A 16,838-nucleotide genomic window follows, 5' to 3' on the forward strand; every position below is an offset into this window, starting at 1 on the left:
GTTAATAGTTGTTGATTGTTGACTTTGAGCTCACCAAGATGTCATAAAGTAATAATTTCATATCTATTGATTCCCATAAGGTTGCTCTGAATATCCCAAATGTCAGTAAAAATATTATTTGTACCTTTTCAACATGCGTCTTGTGCTTTTGTTTATATTCTTGTGATTCATTTTAGGTATAAGTCGGCTCCTTCTCTGTAAGTTTCTTTGAGACCTGCTTTAGTGATTAACGACTACAGAAATGACTTTACTGAGTCTCCTAAATGCAGGTTGAACCTTTCATGTGCAGCCACCTACCTCTGCAATGCAATTCTAGCTCTATCAACGGAGTCAAAAGAATGAAAAGCCTTAGTTTTGCTGCATTGTATGGCTTCCTCTTCCTCTGAAGCTTGGCAGACTGCTGCTAGTTTAGAAATGTAGTGAACTATTAAGAATTGGCTTTTTATCATACAGTACATATGACTCGCACAGCTTTGAACTATCACCTTAACACAAACAAGGCAGACATCAGTACAAATCCCAGCTGAACTACATAACAACATTCCTCAACCTTATAAATTACATCAACTATTTACCAAGAGCACCTGCCAGCATCTGATAGTGGTTGCTGGTTTAATACCTGGATGGGCAGGATAATGTTGGCTAGGGAAGTAAGATAGCAGCTCTTGCTCCTTCTTATTTACTACTGTTAAGGTGCCTTGATATTGTTTCAGTGGATCTAATTATGGGCTGTAACTAAGAATTTCTTATCAATTAATCCATCAATTATATTTATAATTAATCATTGACTTTACAACATGTTGAAATAATGGCTAGCAAAGCCCAAGGATATCCTTAAATGACATGTTTTTCCTTATTAACGGTCCAAAAACCAAAGATGTATTTACAATGACGGACAACACGAAACCTCTTACTGTTCTTTCCTTTAGTGCTAAAAAAAAATAGTAAAAGCATTCACACAACAAACACCAACAAACAAGGCCCAAGTAATAAAGACGTGCTTCTACCAAAGCATTTTCTAGTCAAATGAAAATTGTCAGGGTTGGCCCTTGATCCACAGTGACTTAAAGTAGGTAGACAGCAAGGGTTCGGTGTCAGGGACAGCTGAACATATGGCTGTGGCAAGTGATGCCTCTTACGCCCTCCTGTTCTTTTTGTCCTGTTTTTGGTAGGTAGGTGCTTTGTGTTTTACCAGCTGTGTTGTACTGGGGTCTGGTTTCTGGCTATGACGGCAGCTATAATTAGAGTAAAAACAATTGTTAAATATATCTGTTTATATAACGCTCCCTTTTTCCCTTCTCATGATGTTTTGACAGCGTGTGCCAACACACTCTCGCTCCCTCTTACTCGTCAGTCTCCCCCCGCTGTTCAAGAAAATGTTGCTGTGAGATGAAAAGGTGCAGAATAATTCAAAGAAATACTTGTATACATTTGTTGATTAAGGCTCACTGATAGATATCAGCGTGGCCGATACATTTTGTGGCCAACTTTAGCTACCGTGATCACATATTGGTGTTTTTGTTGACAGATGAGTAACAAGAAATTGCAATACAGTAATGTTACACATATGTGAAAGTTAATTCAGAAACTTTCACACCTAGTCTGTCCAGGTAGTTTACTTTTATACCACAAAGTAACAAAGTACATTATCAAATTAAAATGTTGAAGGGGTCTCTCGCAGTGATCGACAAAAGAGAGAAACAGACTTAACCCTTGTGTTGTCTTTTGTTTTTAAAGTTTGTTTTTTTTTATATCAGAAATGTGGGTTTCTTACAACCAAGTTGCCCCAAAGTAACTTGCATGCATGTACATTATATGGAACCCATACAACATTCTTCACATGTAAAATGAATGACTACTTCCATAGAATTTTGGTTGTTTTACTCAGTTTTATAGCATTTCAAAAAACGGTATCCTGACTAAACGTTGACATATACAGTCTGTGATTCACTCAACATCCTCTGATCTTAACTATTAGTCAAAATAATTCATAATTTCTGCCCTTTTTTTTATCTAAAAAAATAAAATTTCATTTAAATTAGCTATATTGACCATGAATAAAAAAATTAAACGTAGAAAAAAGTGTCAAACGTTTTAAAGAATTGTCAATAGTGCCAAAAAAAAGGTTAATTTTTAATTTATAGGCCATGTGAAGACAACACGAGGGTTAACATGCTTGCTGTCTGGGAGTTTCAGATGAACTCAAGGAGCACATTACCGTATGCTAGCTGTGTGGTGATGCCAGGCCATGGAGCAGTTGGCTGTGGGTCCAGAAGACTGACGTTCTCTCCAGATTACATGTAAATCGGATGAGATTTGACTTATCTGGCTTCAGTAAATAACAAAGATGGAAACAAGTGTCACTTCAACCTCATTTTCTTCGTGTTATCACCTCCCTGGCTTCACCAAGACATGGGTTGTAATGTAGCCATGTCGTTTGGCGTTAAACTAGAGTGCACCCATCATGACACCTGGGTTGCAGGTTCGCGGTGGATGAGAACACTTGAAGTATCCTCTGGGGAGAATGCGCCCTGGTTCACCGAGTGATGCATTTGCCTCACAGTCCGTAACAGTTTTTATGCAAAGCAGACCCACTGGCCACAACAGTGGTGTTAATATATGCTGGTTCATGCAAATGAGTGACCTTTCACAGAGCATTCACATCAGGGTGGGAAATTAACTTTTTGATCCAGTGGCCTCTGTGTCTAGTAGATTTATAAAACTGCTCATTATTTATCAAAATCAAAAGAACAGACTCCAATCTAACACTATAAAAGGCAGTCTTTTTTTAATAAATCCATCTTTAGACATCTAACAGTGTAAATAATTGGAACGTTTCAAGCTATTTCCTCAAGCCATGTTATTATTTAATCTGTAACAAAATATATGCATTATTCAATCAGCTGGGCAACTTTTGCAACACAAGTGTATATGGTGTTTAATTTTGGTAGTATTGGATTTTAGTAATTTAAAAAAAATTATATAAGTGAAGGAAATCTGTCAATTAAAAATGTCTGTCCTTGCTTTTTCACTGCCTGTTATTATTTAAAGAAACACGCCGACTTATTGGGACTTACTTAGCTTATTCACCGTATCCCCCAGAGTTAGATAAGTCCATACATACCCTTCTCATCTCCGTGGGTGTCGTAACTGTCTGACACACCCACCGCTAGCCTAGCTTAGCACAGATCCTGGAGGATCCTGTTACTCTCTGCTCCTCACCATGGGGCTTCTCAGGTGCTGCAAGCAAATCACTCCGCCCAAGTAGCAGAAGTAGCAGTGCTTCGCCTTTCTGAGAATATAGTTCCCAGTATATATACGGTTAGAAGACGGCTGTGTCTCATGTGACCTTGTTATCTGTACACACTGTGACTATACAAATCACAACATGTAAATAGGAAAATGTTGGTGTTATTTTGTCTCTTATTGGGAGCAGTAGGCTAGATGGAGCCGGTTACCTCCAGCATCTGTGCTAAGCTAGGCTAGTGGTGGGGGCGTCAGACAGAGTTATGACACGCACTGAGATGAGAAGGGTATGTATGGACTTAGCTAACTCTGGGGGATACGGTGAATAAGACACAGTCCCAATAAGTCGGCGTGTTTCTTTAACAAATGCCCCCTCCCTCCAAATTAAAGTTCATGCATGATAATTTTGTATAGCTTACCAGCTTTATAATGTGCCATTACTGTACATGCTGTGTTCTTGAAACAAAACCCAAAACCATTATTATATTAACAAAAAGCCTAAAGCAGCAATTGCCTCGTAAAAAATGAAAGAGGCAGTTCCAGTCTCCTACAGTAATAGGTGGTTTTTATTTAAGAACATGATGCGTATCTAAAACCTTTAAAATATTGCAAATGAGGATTGATAGAAGAAACGGCAGCAACAGTCAACTGCTAAGATTGAGGGGAAAAAAACTAACTGTTAGTTTCAGTGGCTGTTATTGTAGACATAGTATTTATAATGAAAATACAAGTACATAGTATTCATTACAGCAGCAGTAAATACTGGCACAAATGGTAGCAGTTATTCTTTGGAGAATAATGGGAGTACAATTAAGAGGAAGTGGATTACCTCCACAACAATTCCAACATTACATTTCCAAATGATGCTTCCATTTTAAGGCTTGTCATTAATAAGCCTCAATGTCCACAAGCTAAAGTGATGTAAAAGTTGGTGACATTGCCTCTTTGGACACAACATATATGATCAGAAGCCTTGTTTGGCCTGGGAGTCAATCTGGGGAGCCCAGGAGTTTTCCAGGGTTATGACCTTTCATGTCAAAACTGATGGCTTACATTAGTTAAATTGCATGTATGTTGTCTGATAGGGGTCATATGAAGGGAAAATGCATACTTGATGCATATCTGATGAGAGGGGTTGGCTTTTTTCTGTGCATTTGAATTTAAGACTATGTTCTTAAGTGTAAGCCTTAATTAATTGATCGGATTTGTGTATTTACAGTGACTTCAATTAAACCAGGATTTAAAATCCAAAGTCACGCGCTCTCAGCAGTAGCTTGTTGTTGGGACAGCGTTTTTCTTATTGGACAGAGTGTCTGTTACCTGTCACCATGCAAGACTGCATTTGGCAACTTAATGTGGAGGTGTCAACACAAATCTTTTCACATCATGGCCAAGCATAAGTCAGTTTTTGTCAGGGTTGCAACTACTTAAGATAAGTTGTATGACATTTTATTTTATGGTTAACAGTATAGATGCAGACAAAAGAGAGAACGGGGGTATGACATGAAACAAAGGTTGATGTTGATGTTGATGGAGAGGGAGAGGGAGGGAGAGAGAGAATCTACATGAGGTTATACAGAGAGACAAGCGCAACTCAATGGTGAAACTAATGTAGTCAGTCTGAGCTATAGGACAGAGCAATGTTGGCACAGGTGAGATGGTGTGGCTGACAATGACATGATGCATGCTGGGGGTTTGCTGTTTGAAGAGAAGTGTGTTGGGGGGGGGGGTGTGTCTTGACGTGAGGTTTGCCTCGCTGCATGCTGGCCTGCCATAGGCTGCTGACTGGTGAGCGGGGAAGTGAAGGGGTTGGGCGAAAGGGAAAGGCACTAGGACCCAGCGGTGAGCGTGTGAGTAGGCAGGCAGAGTGGGGCTGAGTCACTGCATGTGTCTGAGAGGCAGTCAGAAACAGAGCAGAGCTAAGGGAGCAGAGGTGATCTCACACTCATCAGCACAGGATAACACAACCATGATGGGTTGACTTGGGGGGGGGGGGGGTTGGCTGTTGGAGAGAGGAAGTGTGCATTCCCCACCACTTGCTCAGCCATGGAGACCAACAAAGTTCTACATTTTGTGCCTTCGGGTAAGTGGATCAAAGCTCTCAGGGCTTCTCCTCAGCTGTGCACGACACAGCGTTCGCTGGGAGAACCTTGGGTTTCCCTACCTAGTGAAACCTGAGAACCCCCTGTGCAAAACAAAGTGCAGCCCACCTCCACTTTCACTCTGAGGGACGGCAGATGTTTGGGTGTGCATGTGTTCTACTGTACCGACTTTCTTGGTGTTTTCTCTTTTTGTGCACTTAGGAATGTGGCAATGTTCTGTTTGTTACAGAAATCCTGTTTTTATTTTATTATCGGTGGAGTTTGGGTTGAAGAAGCCCCGTTCTGCTTACAGAAATACAGTTTTTTCTTTTGTTGCATTTTTTTGTATGAGTATGCGCTTGCCGTTTTTTTCTTTTCTTCTTCTTGTTTATGTCTGGTATGCGACACAACAGGTTCCTGCGTCGTATTTTTTTCAGTTCAGGAACTGAACCTTTAGAAATGACTGTCTTGCAAACCCACCAAGAGAGAGGCAGTATACCTGCCGAGCAGAGACAGCTGGAATGCGGAGCTCATAATGCACTTTTCTTATGTGCTGCACTGACTGGGCTTGTGCAAGTGCGCTCGCTAGACAGAGAGGGATGGACACAGCACAAGAAGCAGTGTGTGTGAATGTGCACATATATGTGTGTTGTATGAGTGCATATATTTCTCTGCATGAGAAATTGAGAGGGAAAATATGTGTACTTCCATATATTTGGTATGTGTGATTAGTGTTGGTGACAGCCACAGGAGAGCAGCGTGTTCTCCCCTCACTGAAAGTCCTTGGAGAGACCAGAGCCCATTTGGAGGTGTGATGCGGCTGCTTCCCCACTTTCATTTTGTCTAGGAATGAAGTGTGTGTGTGTGTGTGTGAGAGAGAGAGAGATGGGGACATTATATGGGATAATGCGAGTGCAGGAATATTATCTGAGCGTGCGTGTGTGAGCGTCATGCACTGTGCACACTAACTACATCTCAGAGTGCGTGTCGGGCGTGATGGACACTGCTGTGGCTCGTCCTCAGAGGAGTAATTTGCATTCATTTGCTTAGTGCTGATTAGAGGCGGAGAGGGCAGGTTTGATCCTTGCAGCAGAACAGGAAGGTATTCATAAGGTTTGTTACCAATTACAGGAGAGGTTGAGGTTTGAAAAGAGTCGAAATGTCTGATCGTATCCGATGTCTTATCCACCTAATTACAATCGTTGTTAATGTCTGTAATGTCACCTTGGCTTTAAGTAGGCATTTTAACAATTTACTGCCCAGTAGAACCAAAATATATCTGCAGGAATTTGATGGAGTTATTGATCACCACCAGTGACTCAACAATTACTTTGCCAGATTAGATTTCTCGCTTCCCAAACTCACTGTACTACCATCTAGATTTTCAAATAAAAGCAGAGCGGGCTGTTGTGCGCAGCACCTTTCGGCATGCGTAACAGGAACATGTTGTCCATCAGAATGTTCACCCATACAGATTACACCAAATGTTGGTGTGCCATCTATGAGCAAGCCCTTATTGCAGCACATTGCAAGTAAATCTCCACATGGTGTCATTATCGGTGGCAACCTGCTGACAGGTAAAGGAGCAGCTGTCGCTGTGGGAGGAGGTCAGGAGATATGGGATTCACTTTATAGAGCTGTAAATTACCACAGAGCTTCACCATGGGATTACACTTTGTAGTCGTACTGCAGTGAGCCTCTGATTTTCATACTGATGACGTGTAGCTTGATTTACCTTTCTGATTTTGTTTGCTTGCTCTCACAATGGAGCAAATGCAGCTTGTAACAATGCAGTGTGGAACGGTGTTTACAGAATGTTTCAACTGCGACATTTATGTCGCTGAGGATAAATTGTTTCCTATAAAGCTTTCCCTTGGACTGTTATTCTTGATTCATAACTTAATCTGGGGGAAAAACTGGGGGGGAATTCAAAATAGGAATGGGCGATAATTTGCTATATAGCTTTATAGTATCAATGGAATGTTTTTAATCATATTGTTGTACAGAATTCTGTTATCCATAGGGATTTTTCTAAGTAATTCGAGTTAAAAACAAAATCCAAAAATAGTTGAAGTTCTTGTTTCACATGTGTAACTGGTTTGGTCTAATGTAAGCTTAATGCATAACAGTGGCATTGCAAATTTGCGCATTCTTGCCATATCATATATATGTGTGTGTGTGTGTGTATATGTGTGTATGTATGTGTATATATATATATATATATATATGTGTATGTATGTGTGTGTGTGTGTGTATATATATATATATATATATATATGTATATATCTTGTTATTAACACAATCATTTTTAAACCATATCACGCAGTCAGAACTAAAAGTATTCAGCATTTCAGAAGAGAAACTTTGTTTTTTTCAAATGCCAAATTATTTTAGGGCTGTAACGATTATTTTCATTATTGATTAATCAGCCGATGATTTTCCTCAATTAATTAATTAACTGTTTAGTCAATAAAATGTCAGATAGTTGTGAACATATCCCATCACTATGTCCCTAAAGCTCAAGGTGATTTTTTTTTTTTTTTTTTTCTAACGAAACACCCTAACCCCAAACACATTCAGTTTACGATCACTTAAGAAAAATATTGACATTTGAGAAGCTGGGATGTTTGGCATTTTTGCTTAAAATATGACTTAAACAATTAACCATTTATTCAACTGGTTGCCCATCAATATTCTGTCCATCTACTAGTTCAAATTGCTTTGCAGTGAGTGCTTTCAAGAGTCAATTCTTGCTGCAAAGCTCCAGCTCTGCAAAAAACATATAATAACTGGAAATTTAGCCACTCAAGCCAAATCCACATTTCTGCTGTCTTTTTCAAACACTGATTAAATATCATAATCACGACCTAAAACTGAAATCTCCCGGAGTGGTTCCTGCAGGGTGTCAGTCTTCAGGTGTGACAGGCAGCCTGGTAATCAGTGTTGCAGCCTTGACCTGCAGAACCACACAATATCAGCATGGAGGACACATACTGGCTGCGTGAATTAGTACTTTGACCGTGTGGGTGTGTGTGCGTGCATGCTGTAGATGTGACAGTGATCTCTGATCAGTATTCACCACTGGCAACAGATCTCAGAGCACAGCCATCTGGGCAGAGGAGAAACACACATCAACACATACATACAAATTATTATACAGTAACACACACACACACACATACAAATACATACCAGCACTGAAATATCAGAAAAACAAGTCCACCCTGTGTAACAGATATTGTCCGTACACACTGTCAGTAATTATATACACAATTCATTCTATCTACATAATGTGTTGGTTTACACGCACATTAAGGCATGGATACCCGGCCCAGCCCGTCGGGTACGGACAGATATTTAGAAATTATGGTCGGGTCCGGCTCGGTCACATCAGCGCGATAAGGCATTTGTTGTAAAATGGTGCTGTGGCTCCTTTTTTAAGAGAGGTGTGTGTGTGTGTGTGTGTGTGTGTGTGTGTGTGTGGTAAGTGGGCAGCATAGAGATAGAGAAAGAGAGAGGAAGCAGACGTGTTTTATGCAACCGGAGAAGAGTTGGTGGAATAAGTTTAAGTTGGACTGAAAGCCAAGTTCATTCATTTGCTCACCAGAAACGGGATTTTAACCTCAACGTTATTCATTTTATAACTTCGGCCCTGGAGGTACCGAGTCTCTCCTGGTTTTCTGACTACGGCCGGAAAAGAAGCAAGCAGGAAAGGTTAACACATTGAACATTTTAACAGCTTATTAACGTGCGCTTGTTGCCCCGTGTGCACTGATGCGCTCATCTGTTGACATTTCCGAATGCCTTCCTACAGTTGCTTAATAAATGCAGGCTTTCCACACAAAAACGTAGCCTACTTGTCATTGGTATAATTGGAGTAAAAAAAATTAGAATTTAACTGTGTCAGGCTCGGGTCAGGACACACACACACACACACACACACACACACACACACACACACACACACACACACACACACACACACACACAGACAGACAGAGTTCTTATTCTGAAGATGTCCCTGTGATTTCTACACTCCTCTATTTCTACACACACACACACACACACACACACACACACACACACACACAAAACAATTATGTAGATGTGTCAACATCAACACTAATCATGCACAGTTCAAGAGAAACAGAATGAAAAAGACCTCACATTAATATTTTTTTTAATTCAGTTTTTTGTTTCCATTCTCCTCCTCCCATGCTCACATTTACATGCATACACACTGTTTTATCGGAATATTTGTATAAGTATTTGTATAAGTGTAGAACAATGGTTCAAGGTGATAAATAAGGCATAAGTAAGTACTGATCATTAATTACAGTATAGTGAGTTTCTGAATCCCCCCTTTATGTGAAGAGTGCCTGGTTTGTGTGTGGATTGTATCACTTATAGTACGTGTCCATTGTCTGTGTGAACAGCCGTGCAATGCATTCTCGTAGCGTCGCGGGGACTTTGGAGAAGCAGGGCGTCGAGTCGCCCGCTCCTCATTTGCATAAAGTTGAATCCAGGCTACTTTATGCAAATGAGGAGTGGGCAGCTCGACTCGCCGCCCCCAAAAACTCACAAAAATCTTTTAAACTGACCATTGTCGATTTGAAATGAAGACAGATTCAGCAACTGCATAGCCTATATCTTGCATAAAATGTTTTCAGAAACCCATTTTGGTAAGGTTACGTAACGTTTTTCCGAACGAGCCATCATTATAGTCTGTTTTGAAATCCAGGAGCAGACAGCCCCACGTTAAGCTTTGGTCCAATCAGGTGCAGCCATCGCGGTTGTAGGAGGGTGTAGCCTAGTTGTCTTTGCTTGTCAGTGGTCAGGGAAGAGAAACTGATAACTGCGAGCCCACTGGCATGCAAGGCTAGGAAGCCGGGCAATTCCTTCCGTGAAAAAACGCCTACATCAGATAATAGTTTTGAATTGCTCTTTTACGTTTATGTAAAGCACTTTGAATTGCCTTGTTGCTTGAAATGTGCTCTAGAAATAAAGTTGCCTTTGCTTTGCCCTACAAGTCCAGCCTGTCCGTCTGTCACCAGGGAACAGAAAACACTGTTGCGCGTGTCTTAGAGGAAGTGTAGCAGCACAGCGACTGCTTTTGGCTCCCTGTAATATATTACATGCAGTGAATGCTGTCTGCGTGGAGTTTTGAAAAGTGTAACCACACTTTACCGGCATTGTCGGGACTCATGGTGACTTGAACGAGCTGCAGAGGTGACGTATCGCAGCTCTGCCCATGTGTGTCGGTGCTGAGTCCCTCTCTCTGTCAAACATGCAGAGGAGACAACAGAGGAGAGGACAGAGCAGACGACAGAGGAAACAACAGAGGAGACGACAGAGAAGAGGATACCGAAGCTTGCGCTTATGCACTCTTAAGTACCGAACTCTGGCACTGATTGATTTAACGTGAATCGATACTCTGTAGCATAGACAGTGAAAGAATTGGACACAGCAACGCCATAGACTTCGACGGAAACCAGTGAAGTCAGTTAGAAGCACTTTTCCGGTGATGGCTGAGCGCATCTGCTGCGCAGCCTCAAACTGAGCTTGACGACATAGATGTGACGTGAGCAACCTGTCTGAAAGTTGGAAGTCTTCTGGTAGCTGTGCCAAGAGAAATCTCAATCATTCCCAATCTTGCAGAGATGTTACTTCATATGAATTCACTTGCCACATACCGAAGAATTTCCAACCCATCAAAACGTTGCTGAAATATTTTGTTCCGATACTTTCATGGACTCTCTATGGGCTTATCCCTTGACTGTATGCCTCCACGTCCCCCCGATTGCCTGCGAGCTTCTCCTGACTATACATTAATTCCTCTACTATGCGACAGAAAGTCGCGTGGTTATGACAAAATTGTTAGCCTATTTTTTACAAAAATGGCAGCTACGGAGCCATAACGTGAGATACAAGGTAATGGAGCCTTTTATACATTGTCGTGTTTCCTTAGAAATAAACAATGGACAAATGGTCTTTAAACGCTTCAGATGTAAAGTTATGTCAAAGTGACGCCAAAATGAATGGGAGTCAATGGAATGCTAGCGGAAGGTGATGGCTTTTTAGCCTACAATCTCCCCATAGGAGGTACGCTTTCTGGATGCTCGCTTACCCCCTTGCTCTGTAGTACCAACATAATTCGGTCGGTACCCTAAAAAGTAGCAAGTTCGGTACCCAATATCGTGAATCATATTGCAGTCGAAATAATCGCAATTAGATATTTTTGTCATGTCGTGCAGCCCTAGAATCAGGATGGCAAGAAAATATCAAAAACATTTTGGGCTCTTCATGCAAGCGAACAGTCTAAAGTGCAGTTCTGCATTGGTAGAGCTGCATTTTCCAGAGACGCAGTTCCTCCTCACAATATTTTTCCTCGGTAATGCAGCTGTATTTTGGAGCAGTTTTGGTGGCTCATTGTGTACAGTGCACCCATGCTCTGTCCTGTTTTCATCCCTTGAGTAGATGGAGGTGCACTGCTACATAATTATACTTACTTGTCTGCATGCTCCTAACACACCCTTTACTTGTTTTGCATCTACATTTTGAATGTTGAGATGTGCTGTCCCCCCTCTTCCTGTACGCAGTTTGTGACATGGAGTAACGCACACCAAGGTTGGGCGAGGTCTACCAAATTGGCATATGATGGGGGGGATGGGGTGCACCAATCTGTGCACCATTAATGATACCGATAAATCTGAATTGTTCCTTTTTAAGCTCACAATGAATGCCATGGGCGCCGCCGCAAACCCGCCCCCCTGATGTGTTATTATGTGAGAGGCTCAGGTTTGTGAGTTAATCAGTTAACGAATACCCAGAGTTTTAAAAGAAGCAGACAGATTGAAACTGAATTTCAGTTGGATTTTAGGTCACCACTTATCCAGAAGTTAAATACATTTTTATTTCAATAAGTATGCCACATATTAAACATGTTCCTAAAACGACCGTTCCGAAAATGCTTTAAGTAGGCCAATAGAGAGCGTGAAAGAAAAATGTATTTAATTAGTGCTTTTTTGTATAATAATTTATTTTTTCAAACATTTATAAATTAAACACTGATGAATTCCGGGATCCTTTTTTTAATAGAAAGAAATTGACATTCATTATTAGGCAAATAATGATTGTGAGCAGCAGCTGACTGAATAACTTTATAATAAGTTATTTTGTTTTTTATTACCATTTCAAATTATTATTACTAGAATAGAGCAATTGTTGACGGTTATGGGTTCTTCTTATTGTAATTGAATGAATACTTCTAAAGGCAGGTTAAGACCAAGAATAAAATGACTAAGTAATTCCTATTCAAGGACAAGACTAATTTACGCCCTAAACGGATATATTTCCAAATGTAGAACCAATGCTCGAGGACTTCCTTAAACAGAGAGATGTTCATGTACTAACACAAGCTCTGCCTTGTTCCCTTCAACATCCAAATCAATCACAAACTCAAATACTACTGTGGAGCCCAAACTAAACTGTAGCGGGTTTGGTAATTACAAACTAATGTGGAATGTACACGCTATTTAAGCAGCCTATCCCTATTAGCCCCATGTACAAAAACAGCCCTGCAGTTCCAACATGGTAGTTAACGTGTTACTTTTGCAAACCTTTTAATTCCACATGTCTTCACTGCTTCATGCTCCAGATGCAGATATATAAAAAGCATCTATTATTGGGACTATGGTAGCAAAACTCTCTTGCCTTCTTTTTTAACGATCAGAAAAAAATGGGGTTTAAATACTAACATGCTGCATCCTAGAAGCACAACAAGTCATTGTCAATCAAGTTAGACTGAATCCAGCAAACACCAGTGCAGTTATTTTTAACACTGATTTATAACGGCAGAAAGTTTCACGGTCTTTGGAAATAATTGGGAAGTTCTTTTTTTATTTTTTTTTATTCACAAATAATTTTTATTAATTTTTTTCTAGGTTGCTTTGTTTTTAGCAGCAGATTACATGTTTGAATTTATGAGTATTTAAGCGGTTTTCAGCGGGGGAAAAGTCGAAGATGAGAAACTGATGTCAGCGGCCTTTTAGTGTGGAATTGTTCCATTTCAATTTGACTTCACAGAGAGGTCATGTCGTAAGCTCATTCGAAATACGATCAATGCTTTTAACCCAGAAATAAAGCAGATTGTTGGCTGCCATTGTCTCTAGATTTAAAGAAGAGGATCATTCGCTGAGACACGAAAGCAGGAATAAATGCACACAGACATGGAACTAGTCTCTTACACGGCATTTACATACACCTAAAAACGAAGATGATGTAGCGGACATAAGCACACATAAATGCACGTGTTTGGAAAATAAAAATAAAACTGTGTTGGTGGTCCTCCCCCGTCTTTGGTCATGACAGGCCGCTCTGGTTTGCCGTTGTGTACTGTAATTAGGCTGTAGTTTACTGCTACCCTGTAGCATGTATACACCCATTCACTGCAGATGAAAGCTTACTGCACAGGTTACAGCACAGGAAGCAGTACTGTGCACAGGCGAGGTATGCGTTTCAGTTCCTATTTAATATTGCTCTTGTATGGTCTACCAAGGCTGCACAGCGCTACCACCACACCACAATTTGTACTGTGCTGGGTGCTTTCTCTTTTGCAGTGAATTTAATTTAAAACCAACAAACAGAACACGACAGAGTGGTAGACATGGCACTCTGCTGCTGCAGCTCCCCCCCACACACACACACACACACACACACACACACACACACACACACACACACACACACACACACACACAGTTCTTATTCTGAAGATGTCCCTGTGATTTATACACACACACACACACACACACACACACACAGGCACAGTTCTTATTCAGAAGATGTCCTTGTCAATGAATTGCCAATCCTTGATTGTAATTGTCCTTTTCCATGTGCCAAAATATCAACGTGGTAAATAGACTGTGGCAATTGGTATAATGCAGACTAAACTAGACATAGGGTGTCACCACACACACTTTATTACAATCTCACTGACACACGCAGACACACGCGTCTTATGTGTGACCCATGCTATTTAAATAAAATGCGTTCTGAACTGCAGAAACAAGTTGCATTGTGTTGTACGATTTTCTCCTTCCCCCTCAGACTGAGGTTATGTTATGTGAGGAGCATGCATCCATGGCATGTATGGTCCTTGTCCATAAGAGATGTTTTGTACTGTTCCTTCACTCTGTGTCTGATGTCCTTTTTGTCCTTGTCGCTTGCCGTGATGGGGCAATTGACATCACCCATACGCTGCAGCGCCATCTATATTCCAGCACATTTAGTGTACTGTTTGGTAATCTAATATCTGTAGTTAGGGTCTGTCTGAGTAGGATGGTGTTGTACAATAAATGTTAAGCAGTGTGACTTTGTAGGCAGCACTGGTGGCTAGACACATCAGCACAGTTCACGCTGACTGACGTACAAGGACACAAAGATCTAGATCAAATACACAGAATAGACAGAAGACTACACAAACCTCTGTACACCCAGTGTCAGGTGGAGGATTAAACAAGACGGCTAGAAGTGAGACATACTATCTAGGACGACAAGCTGGGAAAACAGTAGCCAAGTTTGCTTTATTTAAATTCTGTCAGTATGGTGCAGGATATGACTAAGCTAAGCAAAGAGACAGCCACTGAACAGGGCAGGGGCAGGGCACTGACACTGCTAAGGTTAGTGGTTTGATTCTTAACCAGGGCCTTGCTTTGTAAAAAGGTATGAATACTCGGCTGAAAGCCTCATTTGATTAAAACCGCCATCAAATTTTAATATTAATTTTCGTTTCAAAGGTCACATCCTCTGTAAGCCGATAACAATTCCAAATCGCTTATTTCCCCTTATGTTACATAGGGTACGAACATGCACAGTATGCACTTAAAAGGATCTCGCACAAGGTGGAAACAGACAGGCCGACAGATATACAGTAGACTAGATTTTGTGCCGGCATTTTCTCTCCCGCTGCCTCACATCGATTCTGTTGAAACTGTGTAGTTCTGTGGGGGGACACCACAAATGAAAAGCAGCAAGAAATGCTGTCGGATGGGGGGCAGGCTGGAGCAGCATACAGTAGAAGGCTGTGTGCAGAACAAGCAGACTTGAAAGGGAGATGGTGGCCTGGCTTTAATCGAGGCAGAGGAAGAGGAGAATGTGCAAGCAATTAGCAGGAATCCCCTAGCACTGGCGTCTCTTACCCCCCCCACCTTCTATGAAAATCGAGGCAGCCAATTTCTTCAGTGAGCAGTTGACGGTATGCATGTGTGTAGTTGAAAAACACCCTCACTCTCACACACACACACACACACACAAACACACAAACACACAAACACACAAACGAACAGACAGCAGAGCATCCCTGCTGCAGCACCTGAGCATAATCCCATACCTGTGTGAGACTGTTAGAGATTGGGAAGACAGAAAAACAGGAGAAAAGGAAGAAGAGAGGAATCCGAATTAAGGGGAAAGATTTACATAGAGGGAGGACAGACAGGAAAAAAGAGGGTAGGAAAACACTGAAGCGCCAGTGGAGGAGGGCTTTAAATTGGAGCATGTTCCTGCTCTAACCTCAGTCACGAAGCCTCGTCTCGCTGTGCTGCAGACGAGGCCGGATTCATCTGTGAACTGGCAGTAGCCAGCTCACTATAACTATCAATCCCTCTCAGGTGAAAGGACCAGAGGATTACTGCACAGCTTTTCAGTCCACAGACCTCACGCTAACTGACTGTTAGGAGAAAAAAAAAACTGGGGAACCAGAATGCTGCAGGACTTGATTTTTTTTCAGAAATGTAAATTTCCAATGAGACAATAATTCAAAATGAATTATATTGATGGCAATCTTGGAGTGTTCATGTTTGTTCTTTGGTTGAGGTCACATAGCCATCTGGCTGTCACAGTATGAAATATTCTTGTATTAGTTTTTACATTCCTAAAAATAATGAAACCAAATTTGCCTTCTTATTTGTCCTGGCTCGGTCAGGTTTGCCTGTGACTCTGCCTTTTGACCACACAGGCTTTGCTGTATCTTAGCCTGAAGTAACTATTTGCATAGACATTAGGGGAGTAACGGTACACAAATGTCACAATCTGGTTTAAACCCCGGGATAGGAGTCACGGTTTGTGACTTCAGTACAGTGGAAAAAATGCATTATAATACTTTATTTTCATTTATTTTGAACAGACCATAGTGCAAGTGTCAAAGATGGGCAACATTATTGCTGGGGACAAAGGTAGCATTTTGCTCATGGCAATTTTGGTAAACTATTTTCATTATAAAGATGAGGAAAATGTAATCACTTCTGTATTACACTTAATTAGTAGATTAGTAAAAAAAAAATATCAAGTGTTTATTTCATTGTGTCCATTTTGAACTCAACTGAAGGGCCAAAACATAAAATGTCACCTGTGCCATAAACAATATAAATAACTTAAATGTTACCAAATAAAAAAAATTACAAATGTAAAACAATATAAATTAAAGCTGCAAGCAGTGATGGACGGGCCCTCGCG

The 16,838-nt window shown here is 40.9% G+C and overlaps 1 protein-coding gene across 8 annotated transcripts in view; it reads left to right on the top strand.

Annotated features, from left to right (window-relative positions):
• The window catches only part of slc4a11 (solute carrier family 4 member 11), a 142,665-nt gene that overhangs the window by 17,595 nt on the left and 108,232 nt on the right, over window positions 1-16,838 (top strand). For 2 of the 8 annotated variants that reach the window (XM_078276763.1, XM_078276764.1), the window contains exon 1: window positions 5,146-5,329. The exons of the other annotated variants lie outside the window; for them this stretch is intronic. In XM_078276763.1, the coding sequence (XP_078132889.1) occupies window positions 5,293-5,329 (37 nt within the window). In that variant the 5' untranslated portion in view covers window positions 5,146-5,292. Of the gene's footprint in view, window positions 1-5,145; window positions 5,330-16,838 lie in introns of those variants that run through there. 8 annotated transcript variants of the gene reach the window in all.

This window comes from Sander vitreus, chromosome 20 (assembly GCF_031162955.1).
Source record: "Sander vitreus isolate 19-12246 chromosome 20, sanVit1, whole genome shotgun sequence".
Taxonomy (NCBI): domain Eukaryota; kingdom Metazoa; phylum Chordata; class Actinopteri; order Perciformes; family Percidae; genus Sander; species Sander vitreus.